Genomic DNA, 12,131 nt, shown 5'->3' on the forward strand with positions numbered 1-12,131 from the left:
AATAAATCCACATGCTGTGTCAGGGCTCAGAAAGGTTCATCTTTGCAACTTCACAAGATCATTACAGTTGCAATTGTGATCCAAGCTATTACTTGCTTATGAGCACTTTCATCTTTGTGACAATCAGTTGTTCTGCAGTGAAGTAAAGCTTTTTGTAACAAATGGCATTGTTAAAAGTGACAGATTAAGTATGGAGCTCCTGGAGTGCTGAGAACAAAGGGATAAACTTCAGTGACTCAGTCCTAGGTCCAGACCTTTGTCCTCACACCAGCTGCACTGGAGGACTTTATATTCCCATTCATCTATGAAAAACTTGAGGCCACGGTCTTACATTCATTAATACTCAGCAAATAAGACTTCTGAGACTTACAGCCTGAGACTGGACTGATGTCCGCTCCATTTATTAAACTTCTAGTTCACTTTCACATGCAACCAAGATTAAAAAAATCCAGCTGCTCACTTCTCAGGGGCAAGTGTAAACCTCCCTGGTGAGCATAGGGCACTAAGGTCCCCTCCACATACTGCATGTTAATCATGCAATTATTTAGGCTGGATGGCCAGTTAAGGAGTTTTGGTGAGCTGGGTCAGCCCTCCCTTTCCTCCCCTACACCCCGCAGTCCTGGCTCAGAACACCCTCGCCCCCGCAACAGCCCACCAAAACTCCCCAAGTGGTCAATTATTAGACCAGTCTGGGGGTGCCAGGCAGAGTCTCCATGGAGACCAGCGTGAGACCCCCACGGGCAGGGGGCACTCAGCTAGGATGGGGCTGCGGGCAGTTGGGGAGTAGTGTCCAGGAGCATGACAGGCTGGGACTGCACAGTGGTGACAGTATGGGGCTGGGGCAGAGCTGTGATCCATTCCCCACACAGCCCTGCATGGTCATTTCCCCACGGTCCCAATCCTGGCCCCAGCCACTTGTCCCACTCCTGGACACTACTCCCTGCTCATCCATGTCCCTCTCCCATCTGCTCAGCTGAGTGCACCCTGCCTGTGGGGCCAGTCTCCATGGACACCCTGCTTGCCCACCCACTCCAACAGGAGCTCCTGGCGGTGGGTGCAGGATGGGCAGGCCAGGGTGTTTGGGCTGCAGGGCTAGGGCCAGCAGCAGCAGCAACACTGGCAGCAACAGCCAGAGAGAGCCACTGTCACTGGGGCTGTTGGGAAGTTGAGTCTGGACACTGCACCACACAGCTGAGCCCTGCTGCATACCTGGGGGCAGTAGGACTGGCTGCATTCGCCATGGCTTAGGCTGTCCCCAACTCCTGGGCTTGTTGGGGCTGAGGGACCTGTTTTGGGCTGGATAAAATCCCTTGGCAGGGTGGATCTGGCTCATGGGCCATATTTTGCCCACTCCTCCCTTAAGCTGTGATCTAGCTACACATTCAGATAGTTAATGGGGGATAAAACAAGCAATCAACTACAAAGTTATTCCACAAAAAATGTGGAATAACTTTGTAGCTTGTTCTAAGCAGACCATTAACTGAACATGGGGCCACAGGGGTGCAGCACCCACTGCCAGCCCCACAGCTGACAAGGCTTGTAGTGGTGGCAGTGCTCCTGGTGTTGCCCCTCCTGTGAGCCTCGTCAGCTACAGGGCTTGCAGCAAAGAGAACGCTGTGCCCCTGTGAGCCTCACTGGATGATGCAGCAAAGGCAGGGTCAATGGCTGTGGGGCTCGCAGAGGGAGGGGCAGAGCAGCAGGGAGAACACTGCCTCTGTCAGCCTCAGAAGCTCTGGGGCTTGCAGCGGCAGCAATATTTTTCCTGCTGCAAGCCCTGAAGTTGACGCTGGCTGAGGGGTTTGCGGTGGGGGAAGCACCGGGAACACTGCCCCTGATGCAAGCTCTACAGCCAACATAGCTTGTGGTGGCAGTACAATTCCTGGTGCTGGCCCTGTTGTGAGCCCTGCAGCCAATGTCACCTGCAGGATCACAGCAGGGGTAGTGCATCAGTTGCAGGGCTTGCAGCTGTGGAAGCTGGTGTAGGGCAATAAGTCTCAATGAGATCTAATGCACGATTCCACAATTGCACACCCTGCCATGCATGTTTGGCATAGCAGGAGGCACACTTGTGCGGGTTGCACATTCGAACCCATTGTGCCTTTACCTTCTTTCCTTTTCAGTCTCTTTGTGACAAAGTATTTAGCAAAATTTGCCATTCCAAATTCATTGGAATCTGACAGGGCCACCTGTAGCCTAATGATGTGCTGGTGAGAGTACAGTGCCCTGGGATGGCAGAACTGGTGAGTCCAAGTGGAAATTGATATTTGAAAATTTAAAGTTTTCCTCTGAAAAGTTGGTCTTGTTGGAAATGCTTTGGTTTTTCCAGCTCAGCCAAATTAAACAGATTATTTTTAGTTTATTATCTTTATTCAAAATGGGGAAAAGGAGGGTTATACCATTCTGGGGGGTCCTTTCTTTCATTTATTATTTGTCCCTTTTTTTCCTGATGAGGGCAGAACAAACCAGCAAAACATATATAAAATTGAAAACCTGCAATTTCAATTCAACCAAACCTGATTTTTATCCCAAATTGACATTTGTAATTTAAAAAAATAATAGATCTTTCAAGAAAAAATTTAATCTCTTGAAACTTTTCATAGAAAAACCCACTGGTTTCTGGTCACTTCTACCAGTGGCTCCTGAGATCTGGTCCCAGTTCTGACACTGATTCTCCACGTGGCCCTGACAGTCACTTTCCCTCTCTGTACTTCACCCCACCATCTGTTCAGTACTTGGGGGTTAATACTCTCTACGCTAGGGACCAAGTGGGTGCCAGTTTGTTGTTGTAGGGACCACATCTTAATAGGGAAATTGCTTTGTGATGCTGCCCTCCCATCTGCAACAACTCTGCCATTCCCCTCAATGAATGTGTGTGCCCCACCCTTTGTCCCCTCCCCATTTCACCCTCATTGAAACCACATGATTCTGTCACTCCTGCCATTTGTGATCACGGGGGCTCTTCTCCTCTTGACTATGCTGCACAGGGACCCAGGCCTGGAAGGGATCTCCTGGGTCTGTGAGCCCAGGCCCTGCTACTGTAGGCACCCACATCCTCTAATTCAAACCCCTCCCACCCTGCCATGCCCCCGTGGTAATCCCAGCCATAGTTCAGACAGAAAAAGACATTTAGTGCATTCGACCATCTCTGAGCATGATGGAGCAACTGGAAACAAGCCAGCTCGCCATAAACCACCAAGAAATGCTCTGCAGACAGCAGCACTAGAACCAGTGAGTCCATATGCCAAAAGCTCATGGGATATCAGAAGTGCTAGGCTCCTGGGTACAGAGTGTGCTGTGGATGCCACTGGGCAGACCCAACAAAAACCTCCTCTAATTTAGCAGGTTCTGCCAGTCTGCTGGGTAAGACAGCTCTCTCACCCCCGAACAGGCAGAGGAGGCAGTTGGGCCATAAAGGAGGAAGACTCAGCAGGAGAATGACCCATGCTGCAACCCCACACAGTAACATCTGCAAAGAGGCTGAGTGGCAACGCTCCTGAGCTCAGGGGTACTTGCAGGAGCTGGAAGCTGCACCTCCTGCTGTGGTTCTCTCTATGATCTCTTATCTGTGATGGGCTAATCACAGCTCTGCACACTGCAATCAGCTCCCTTAATGATGCCAGCTGTTGTCACAGTTAAGTGTGTTCACACACACATGCACGCATGCACACACACATGCCTAGACTTTTTTCTCACTGTGACATACAAATAGCAGGCAGCCCACACAAACTCACGAGTCAGGCTTGTCTTCTGGGCCCATCCTTATGTGTGTGCATGTGGATATGTGCACCTGTGTGTGTGTAAAGGCATACATGCTGTCATTATTACACACAGTGCCCACAGCTGCCCATATGCCTGCCCACATGACCTAACCAACGGAAACACCTCTCGCCCTACCTGGCTTACTGCAAGGGTGAGCTATGCACTGGAGATGGGGAAATCACAGGATGGGGCTGTGATAACAACATATATAGTTCTTCAGAGCATCCTTCAACACCTGTGTGTATCTATGTGTACATGGGTATAAATGTGTCTCTCTCTATGTAGGTCTCTGAATTTGTTTCTGAAACATAGTGTGTGAGTCTCTATGCATTTGCCTATCTGTACACTTACACACCCTTCTGGCTGTACAGCTGTGCATCTTTACATCTCAGAGTGTAGGACTGTACACACATGAGAGTACATGTCCCTTTGTGTGTCACTAAGTAAACAGACAAGGTTCTTTGGGTAAATATGATATCTTTTATTAGACCAACTAAATTTGATTGGTCTAATAAAAGATATCACACTTATCCAAAGAACCTTGTTTGCCTATGTCCTTAGACCAACACGGCTACAAACAACCCCAACAAAGTATACATGTATGAATATGTAACATCCTTCTACTTTTAGGTAGAGATGGTGGCACTGCTCATTACTAAGGTGTCCTGACACTTCTTGTTAGAAGACCCTCTTTTCCATTGCTTATAACTGCCGAATTTGAACTGTTTGGGCTCAAATTTTATATCGCAGGTGCCTGCCTCAGCCTGGAGTTGTTGGAAAGTTGTAGTCAAAATGGTTCTGTTATTTCAGAGAACAAGGTTAGAGAAAAATAAGCTGTTTTTTTTCAAGATAAACTCTGGTGACCTGTCCTTGCAGAAATCATACTGCTGCCATTTTTTTAATCAAAGCAGGAAGTGAAATCTGGCAAGGGTGGCAGGGTTGCTTTTGTATTACCCACATGTCTTTTGCCATCTCTGTGAAAGTCTATCCAAATCTGGCCAAAATATAAGCCTTGGAAAACCGCAGTTACCAGATGTTCTATATGCTTCCTGGAGCTTCATAACTGTAGGTAGGGAGGAGTTGAAATTGGAAAGAAGATAGATTGGCTGGGAAACAGATAGGAGCTAAGGGCTAGTAGACAGAAAGGATGCGAGGGGAAAGGCCAGGTCTCACTGACTTATGAGGAAAGGCTGAATGAGCTAAGGTTATTTAGTATGGAAAAGAGAAGACTGAGGGGGGATTTGATAACAGCCTTCAAAACCTAAAGGGCAATTATAGAGAGAATGGAGATGATTTTTTCTCTTTGACAGGACAGAATTAGGAACAATGACCTCAAGCTGCAGAAAAGGAGATTAAGAGGAATTTCTGACCATGAGGGTAGTTTAGCATTGGAACAGGCTACCTAGAAGCTGTGGAATCACTATCCTTGGAAATTTCCAAGAGCAGGTTGGACAGATACTTGGCTGGGAAGGGGGAGAAGGGGGAGGTTGTTTCTAGCCCTACTTTCCTATGATTCTATGACAGAGCCAATGAAGGGCTAAAGTGTGAAGAAAGATCATAGAATCATAGAAAATTAGAATTGGAAGGGACCTTGGGAGATAATCTAGTCCAACCCCTTGCTCAAAGCAGGACCATTCCCAACTAGATCATTCCAGTCAAAGCTTTATCAAGGTGGGCCTTAAAACCTGAAGGATGGAGATCCTACCACCTCTCTAGGTAACCCGTTCCAGTTTCACCACCCTCCTAGTGAGAAAGTTTTTCCTAATATCCAACCTAAACCACCCTTGCTGCAACTTGAGACCATTGCTCCTTGTTTGTCATCTGCCACCACTGAGAACAGTCTAGCTCCATCCTCTTTGTAACCACCTTTCAGGTAGTTGAAGGCTGCAATCAAATCCCCCCTGAGTCTTCTCTTCTGTAGACTAAATAAGCTGAGTTCCCTCAGCTTCTCCTCATAAGTCATGTGCCCCTAGCTCCTGAACCATTTTCACTGCTCTCTGCTGGACTCTCTCCAGCTTGTCCACATCATTTCTATAGTAGGGGGCCCAAAACTGGACACAGTACTCCAGATGTGGCCTCACCAGTGCATAGTAGAGCAGAATAATTACTTCCCTCGATCTGCTGGCAACACTTCTACTAATGCAGCCCAGTATGCTGCAAAAGATCTGGGCTAGTTGGAAAAGGAACTGAGGGAATGGGGCAGAACACAGACTGGACAAGAAATCCAGGGAGGGAGACAGAGGAACTAGTAATAAAAGGCAAAACTGAAGGCTGAGAAAAAGAGACAGACTGCATGAGGAGCTGGGAAGAGAGAAACTGGAACTGGATGGGCAAGGAGACTGGGGCTGAGATGGGAAATCCAAAGCGTAGAGACTAGGACTGGCTTGGAGAAGAAAAAACTTAATAGAGAAAGAGACAGAGGCAGGTTTGGTGGCCATGAAGCTTCAGAAGAAGAGGAAGAACAGTCTGTGTCCCTGAAAGCCTAAAACAGAGCCCAAGACTCCTAAGTGTCATCATCTCACTGCAGTCAGGTAGTATATGGGGAAGTCTCTGCAAAGTAATGTGTATGTCTGTCTACCAATGCACATGCCCATGCGTGGGAGTACACGTCTGTGTTTCACTGCTCTTCTCTCCTGGGTCCATTCCTTGTTTCTGTTTCATGCCAACCATGACAGGCACGAGAATGCCTGTCAGGAGCAATATGAGGCTGTTAGACTGTGCAGCTGACATGTCAGCGATGACACAAGGTGGCTGTGAGAAGCAAAAGGCCCCTTTCTGCCACCCTTGCCCCTCAGAAACACACACAAAATGTAGCTCAGCAGGCATCTCCTGCAGTCTGAGGGTGGCCCAGAGTCAGGGCCTGTTTAGACCTCTTGCTCCAAAAACCTCCGCTGAACAGTGAGGGGTATGGCCTGGATCCTGCCAGTTGCCTGCTGAGAGCAGGTGGCTGACTTCCCACTCTGGGCAGCCCCCACACAGCATGAGGGAAGCGGTGGCAGAACCTTCTCCAGCTGCTGCTGCCAAAGTCACTTCTCCGGAGCAAAATAGCTTGGCCTCATGCTAGAAAGCCAGGGGCTGAGAAAGGGGACAAGACAATCAGAATCAAGCCCAGCAAGGAGTGATGGAGTGACAGACAGACCCATCCATATTGCTCACCTCCACTTCGCACTCGTACTCCGAGGCATCAAGCAGGGTCACTCTGCAGAGGGCACTCTTGGCCTTCTTGGTGATTTTCTGTGGAGACTTCTGGGTCTTGCTGGGCGTTGTTTTCTCTGATATCCCATCTGTTTCACTGTAGTCCTTTTCTTCCATTTCTGCACCCTGGAGAGTGAGAAAATCAACACTGTTACTTTGCACTCATTTGGGGCCCTGACCATTGGCAGGCTCAGCCTATATAACCATCAGGGAGATGCTGGGCTTGGGGGATGTATCAGGACACAGCACACTGAGGGAATGACAAGAAGGGGTTCACTGCTGTGAACTGCAGAGTCTTCTGAACCCTCAGTGAAGTGGGAGCTGTAGAGAGCATCCCTGACCTTCCTTCCTGCCCCTTTCGACATGTGGAGCAATAGTAATGCTAGAGGAGTCTCCTGCCAGAGCAGGGTTGGAAGCTGGGGCAGGGTGCTTTCATTGGGTTGGTCTATCCATCCCAGAGTATCAGAAATCAAGGTTGGGCTGCAGACCATGGAGGGGGATCAGATAGCTAAGACAGCATCAGCCACAGTAACTCTGAGAAGTTTGGTGAGTTGCTCTGGATTGTCTGATGAAAGTGAAACCAAGATGTCACCTTCACTCCATTGGCACTGAGTGACTAACTCGCTCGCCTAACAACATGTTGCCTTTTTCTAGCCACAACACTGACAGACATGGACAGCCTGGCTCTCAAATCAACACACTGGGCTGCACATGAAAACCTCTGCCTGGAGGGAAGCATAGCTCTGCTGGACATGGGATCTGTTTGCCAGCATGGTCCTGTCACATTCACAGCTTCCTGGGTGCACCAAGAAAGAGCAGCTGTGTAGCTTTGGCACAGGCACCTACAGGACCTGGACTGGACTGAAGAACATGAAGCTCACATCTCCAGTCAGGTCTACATCAGGCATTTGCCCACATCATTGCACAAAGGGACATTTGGCCTGGTACTTCTTGGAGCCTGGTGTTCACGCTTTGTTAAAGGGTGGAATGGGAGCTTGGTGAATTTTGCAGCCTCTAGGTATGTGTCTAATACCCCAGTACAGCTCCAGGAAACTGAGCACCAGGAGCAGTATGTCACCTTTGGTCAGAACTTCAGGCTCACTCCAATCAGCCCTGCCGAGAGGCAGAGGTTCTGAGTGTCTCAGTCCGCTTGCGATGGCTTAGATATCTTATTTCTCTATGTGCCTAAGGGATGTTTTCTTCTATCCTCCAAGTCTGGGACAAGACATGCTGAAAAGGTAGTGAGGGAATGTATTTACCACTGCTTCCTATGCTGTATCTCTTGAGTTTTCTCTAGGAGAGGACCTAGATCAGGGGTGGGCAAAATATAGCCCACAGGCTGCATCCAGCCTGCACAGGGTTTATTCGCCTTGCAGCAGGTCCCTTGGTCCTGCCTGGCCCAGGCACCATCTGGCCCGTAGCACATCCTGCCACCCCCCAGGCATACAACAGGGCTGGGGCAGCTCCACAGCTGGACTTCCTTTCTAGGCAGCGATGGCTCCTTGCAGCTGCCATCGCTGCTGGCCCAGCCCTGTGGTACAGGCAGGGACCTTTGTACACAGCCCCAACCCCTGCCCACTCTGTGCCCCCTCCAAACTTGACCCAGAGGAGCAGACAAGCTCTGGACCAGCCAGAAACCATGCACACAGCCCCAACCCACCCTGTGCCTGCTCCAGACTCGCCTACCTATGCTAAGCAGCAGCAGCAGCAGCAGCAGCAGCAAGCGCAGCAGTAGCCAGGCAGAAGCTGCTACTTGGCACTGGGGAAAAGCGGCACCTCCCCCTCGCTGCTACTGGGCCCTTCTTGATGCAGCTGTCTGGAGCCCCCACCCGGACTGCCCTGTGGCTCCTCTGCACTGCCACTGCTGCCCCACTGAGTGGTCCAGAGGGGGTGGTGATGGCAAGAGAGAGGAGCCACAAGGCAGCCCAGACATGGGCTCTGGGTGGCTGCAGCAAGAAGGGCCCAGCAGCGGTGAGGGGGAGGAACCACATTTCTCCAGTGCTAAGCAGCAACTTTTGCCTGGTCACTGCTGCTGCTCTTCATGGGTGGGTGGTCCAGAGCAGATGCAGAGTGGGTCAGGGTCAGGGCTGTGCCTGCAGGTTTTGGCTGGTCTGCTCTGATACTGTGGCAGGCAGCTCCTATGCCATGCCAACCTGGTGATCTGGGCCAGGGATTTATCGAGAATGGTGATTCTCAACTAGGAAAACGTGAGATCCTTTTAAGGCTGCCAGACAACACACACTGTTAAGTGTGGAAATACGATTCACAAAATAAACCCAGATATTTAAAATAGGCATCCATAGTGTCAAAAGCATTCTGACTTGCTGGAGTCTTTCTGAGTTCTTTGCAACAGAAGAATTGCTCTAGTATTTTTTGGTGGTCAAGAAAGAGTGAAAGAGAAGAGCTCACATTTTCTGAGGGCAGCCTTAAGTTTAACAAGGTTGAGAAACACCAGTCTAGAAACAAGACAACCAGGGAGTGAGGGAGGTAACATGGAGCTCCCTCTGCACTGGCTGAACTGGCTTCATCAGGTGAAAAAGTCTTGAAAACCTGTTTTCAGCAATAAACTCTTTCTAGAGAAGCCCCTTCTCCTGGAGTCTGTGGGAAGAGCAAGGGTACCTGAGCCTATGTGGGGCCAGATCCTTACTCACACAACTCACAGCAGCCAGAAAGCTGCTCTACAGGAGATCCTGAGGATTCTGCCAGCAAAGGAGTATCCTGCAGGATGCACAAGGCTGGCACTGCTGGCCCCATACTGTCCACTCCTTTCCCCTCCACACTGCAGTTGCTAGGATGGGCCTGAAAAACAAAGGACTTTTGCAGAAACTTAAGTTATAGCAGCCTCTGGGATAACCACTAGCCCAGGGGTGGGCAAAATGTGACCCATGGGCTGGATGTGGCCCATCAAACCATTCTATCTGGCCCCTGGGGCCCCTAAAAAATTTAGAAAATTAATATTTATCTGCCCCCGGTCACCTGTCAGGCGGCCCTCAATGGCTTGCCAAAACTCAGTAAGCAGCCCTCTACCTGAAATAATTGTCTGCCCCTGCACTAGCCACTAGTGTTACCTGCCACTAGGCTCCTCTTATTTCTGCCAGAGCGTTTCAGCTCATGGAGAAATTTAGCTACTTGCTTCCTTTGCTGTCCTTGACCCTGTTGCTGGAGGGTAGTGACTTGGGCAGCTGCTTAGCAGTGCTATTCTCTCCTTCGGGCTTCTGCTTACAAACATCTGCCCTACTGCTGGGAAGGATCAGGCCTCAGGTGTTCCATTTGTGCTGGCCGTTGTGAGCTCTGGCCAGGGAGGGCAGGACAGATGTGGCTATGGGGAAAGGAGCAAGAGGCAAACTGAGTTTTCAAAGGAGTGTCCAAGGGAGGCTGGGCACAGCTGGGCCATCCCAGGGGCTTGTCCAATTATTGGCAGACAAGGCCACGCAGCAGGCAAGTCTGTACTCCCTGCAAACACCGCAGCACACAGGCCAGTACACTGAATCAAGTCTGCTAGCATCTAGCATAGATCAGCTTCCAGACCTCAAACCCTCAGCAGGGTGTGGAAGTGACAGGGTGGGTGGTCACCTCTGGGCCAATACAGGTTTTGAGCACCGGGAGAAGGACAAGAGGCTGCAGAGCTGAGGTACTGGGGGGCTGGCTCCATGTGCAGCTGTTGGCTGCATTCAGCAGGTCTCTAGCTGGTGGTAAATGGAGCAGCTGGCTTCTGCTAAGCTAATAATGCCACCATTCATACCCTCAGTGTCATCCAGGTAGTGTAAAGCCTAGGCGACTAGTGGCACCAGCCCATTTTGGCCCAGTGAGTCTGGCTTATTGCAGTGTCCAGGGGCACTGTTTATATCGGCATAATGAATTCAGCACTGGAAAAATGTGCCAGGCAATTGCCAGAGGCACAATAGGTGCAGCATAGACAAATTTCCCATACTGCTCTACCAAGGAGGCCCAGTCCTGATCTGGATAGACCTATCGCTTCTAGCAGGAAGAAGGGAGCTCCATTCACCTCAGTTAGTTGGGAATGGCCATCAAAAGCTGAGTTTTTCTGAGGACACCTGCCACCTGTAGAGCAGACACTTTCCAGCTATCCCCAACTTTTGACTGCCTGGGTCACAGCATCTAGTAGTGACTACGTGGCCCACTGTCCACTCACCGGCTCTGCATTTCTGGAGTCTGAGTGGGCTCTGGGCTTTTCGTTGGCCTCAGCTTCCTGGCTGTTAGCTGTTGGTCCAGGGCTGGTGGTCACTGGGGTCGGCCCACTTGCTGCAGCCTCCAGCTGTTGCTGTGGAGTTTCCTCTTGGGCATTCTTCACCTCAGAATCTGGGCCAGTCTCTGTTGTCATGGTTACTATTTATTCTGTATTTGCATAAGCAAAGACAAAGGATGAAAGAGAATTAACTACCACCCTGGTTTTTGAAACAACCTCCCCAGTCTTAGGGGACTTGCCTGCCTGGTGCCATTTCATACCAGAGAATTAACATTTGTTAACATCCATGCCAAAGGCTTCCGAAAGTGATGACATGTTGCACAGTGATCAACCTTGCTGCCCAGGTGGCTCAACAGCAAGCAAGGAGCACAGCCCCACCATACCCAGCCTCTCCACAGGAGAAATCACTGTCTTAGCTGTAACTATAGCCCAATTAGCTGACAGTGCAGACTGGTGACTACACATCACACCACCGCTTGCTACCTAAGGCTGCAGAGAGCTTCCCACCTCCATTTAGAAGCTGATCTTGGACATAACTGAATTCTGAACTCTCTCCTGCAGGTACTGGGAAGCCAGGGCTAGGTGCCTACAAGCAGGTCTGCTGTACTACCCAGGACTCTGACTGTTACTCTGAGACAAGAAGCAGCAATAAGTTCCTTCAGCTTCACAGCTCTGACCCGGTCTCCGCATCATTCCTAGCTCCTTCATGAAATGAAACATCCGGTTGTTACATAGAGGTCACCATGCAGGAGGCATAAGGGAACGGGTCCATCTAAGTGGGCCCCATCTGAGGTGCCTGTGCCCAGTGTGTAGAGACAGAGGCAGAGGCCTTGCAGAACCCAGCTGGCTGGCTGGCTGTGCAGCGCTGGTGAGCCCTGCCCCAGTGATCAGTTTGTGTCCTCAAGCATGAGATTTGATTCACCAAATCACCAGTCTAGCTTGTGCAGTTACATGTGTTATCAAGGATCAG

At 50.1% G+C, this 12,131-nt stretch overlaps 1 protein-coding gene across 8 annotated transcripts in view; it reads right to left on the minus strand.

Moving 5' to 3' along the window:
* The window catches only part of EPB41L1 (erythrocyte membrane protein band 4.1 like 1), a 183,482-nt gene that overhangs the window by 45,383 nt on the left and 125,968 nt on the right, over nt 1-12,131 (minus strand). For all 8 annotated transcript variants that reach the window (XM_090020535.1, XM_090020531.1, XM_090020536.1 and 5 more), the window contains 2 exons: nt 11,108-11,310; nt 6,916-7,080 (listed from right to left, as the gene is read on the minus strand). In XM_090020535.1, the coding sequence (XP_089876661.1) occupies nt 6,916-7,080; nt 11,108-11,296 (354 nt within the window). In that variant the 5' untranslated portion in view covers nt 11,297-11,310. The remainder of the gene's footprint in view (nt 1-6,915; nt 7,081-11,107; nt 11,311-12,131) is intronic.

This window comes from Crocodylus siamensis, chromosome 10 (genome assembly GCF_052110815.1).
Source record: "Crocodylus siamensis isolate JL-2025a chromosome 10, ASM5211081v1, whole genome shotgun sequence".
In the NCBI taxonomy this organism is placed as follows: domain Eukaryota; kingdom Metazoa; phylum Chordata; order Crocodylia; family Crocodylidae; genus Crocodylus; species Crocodylus siamensis.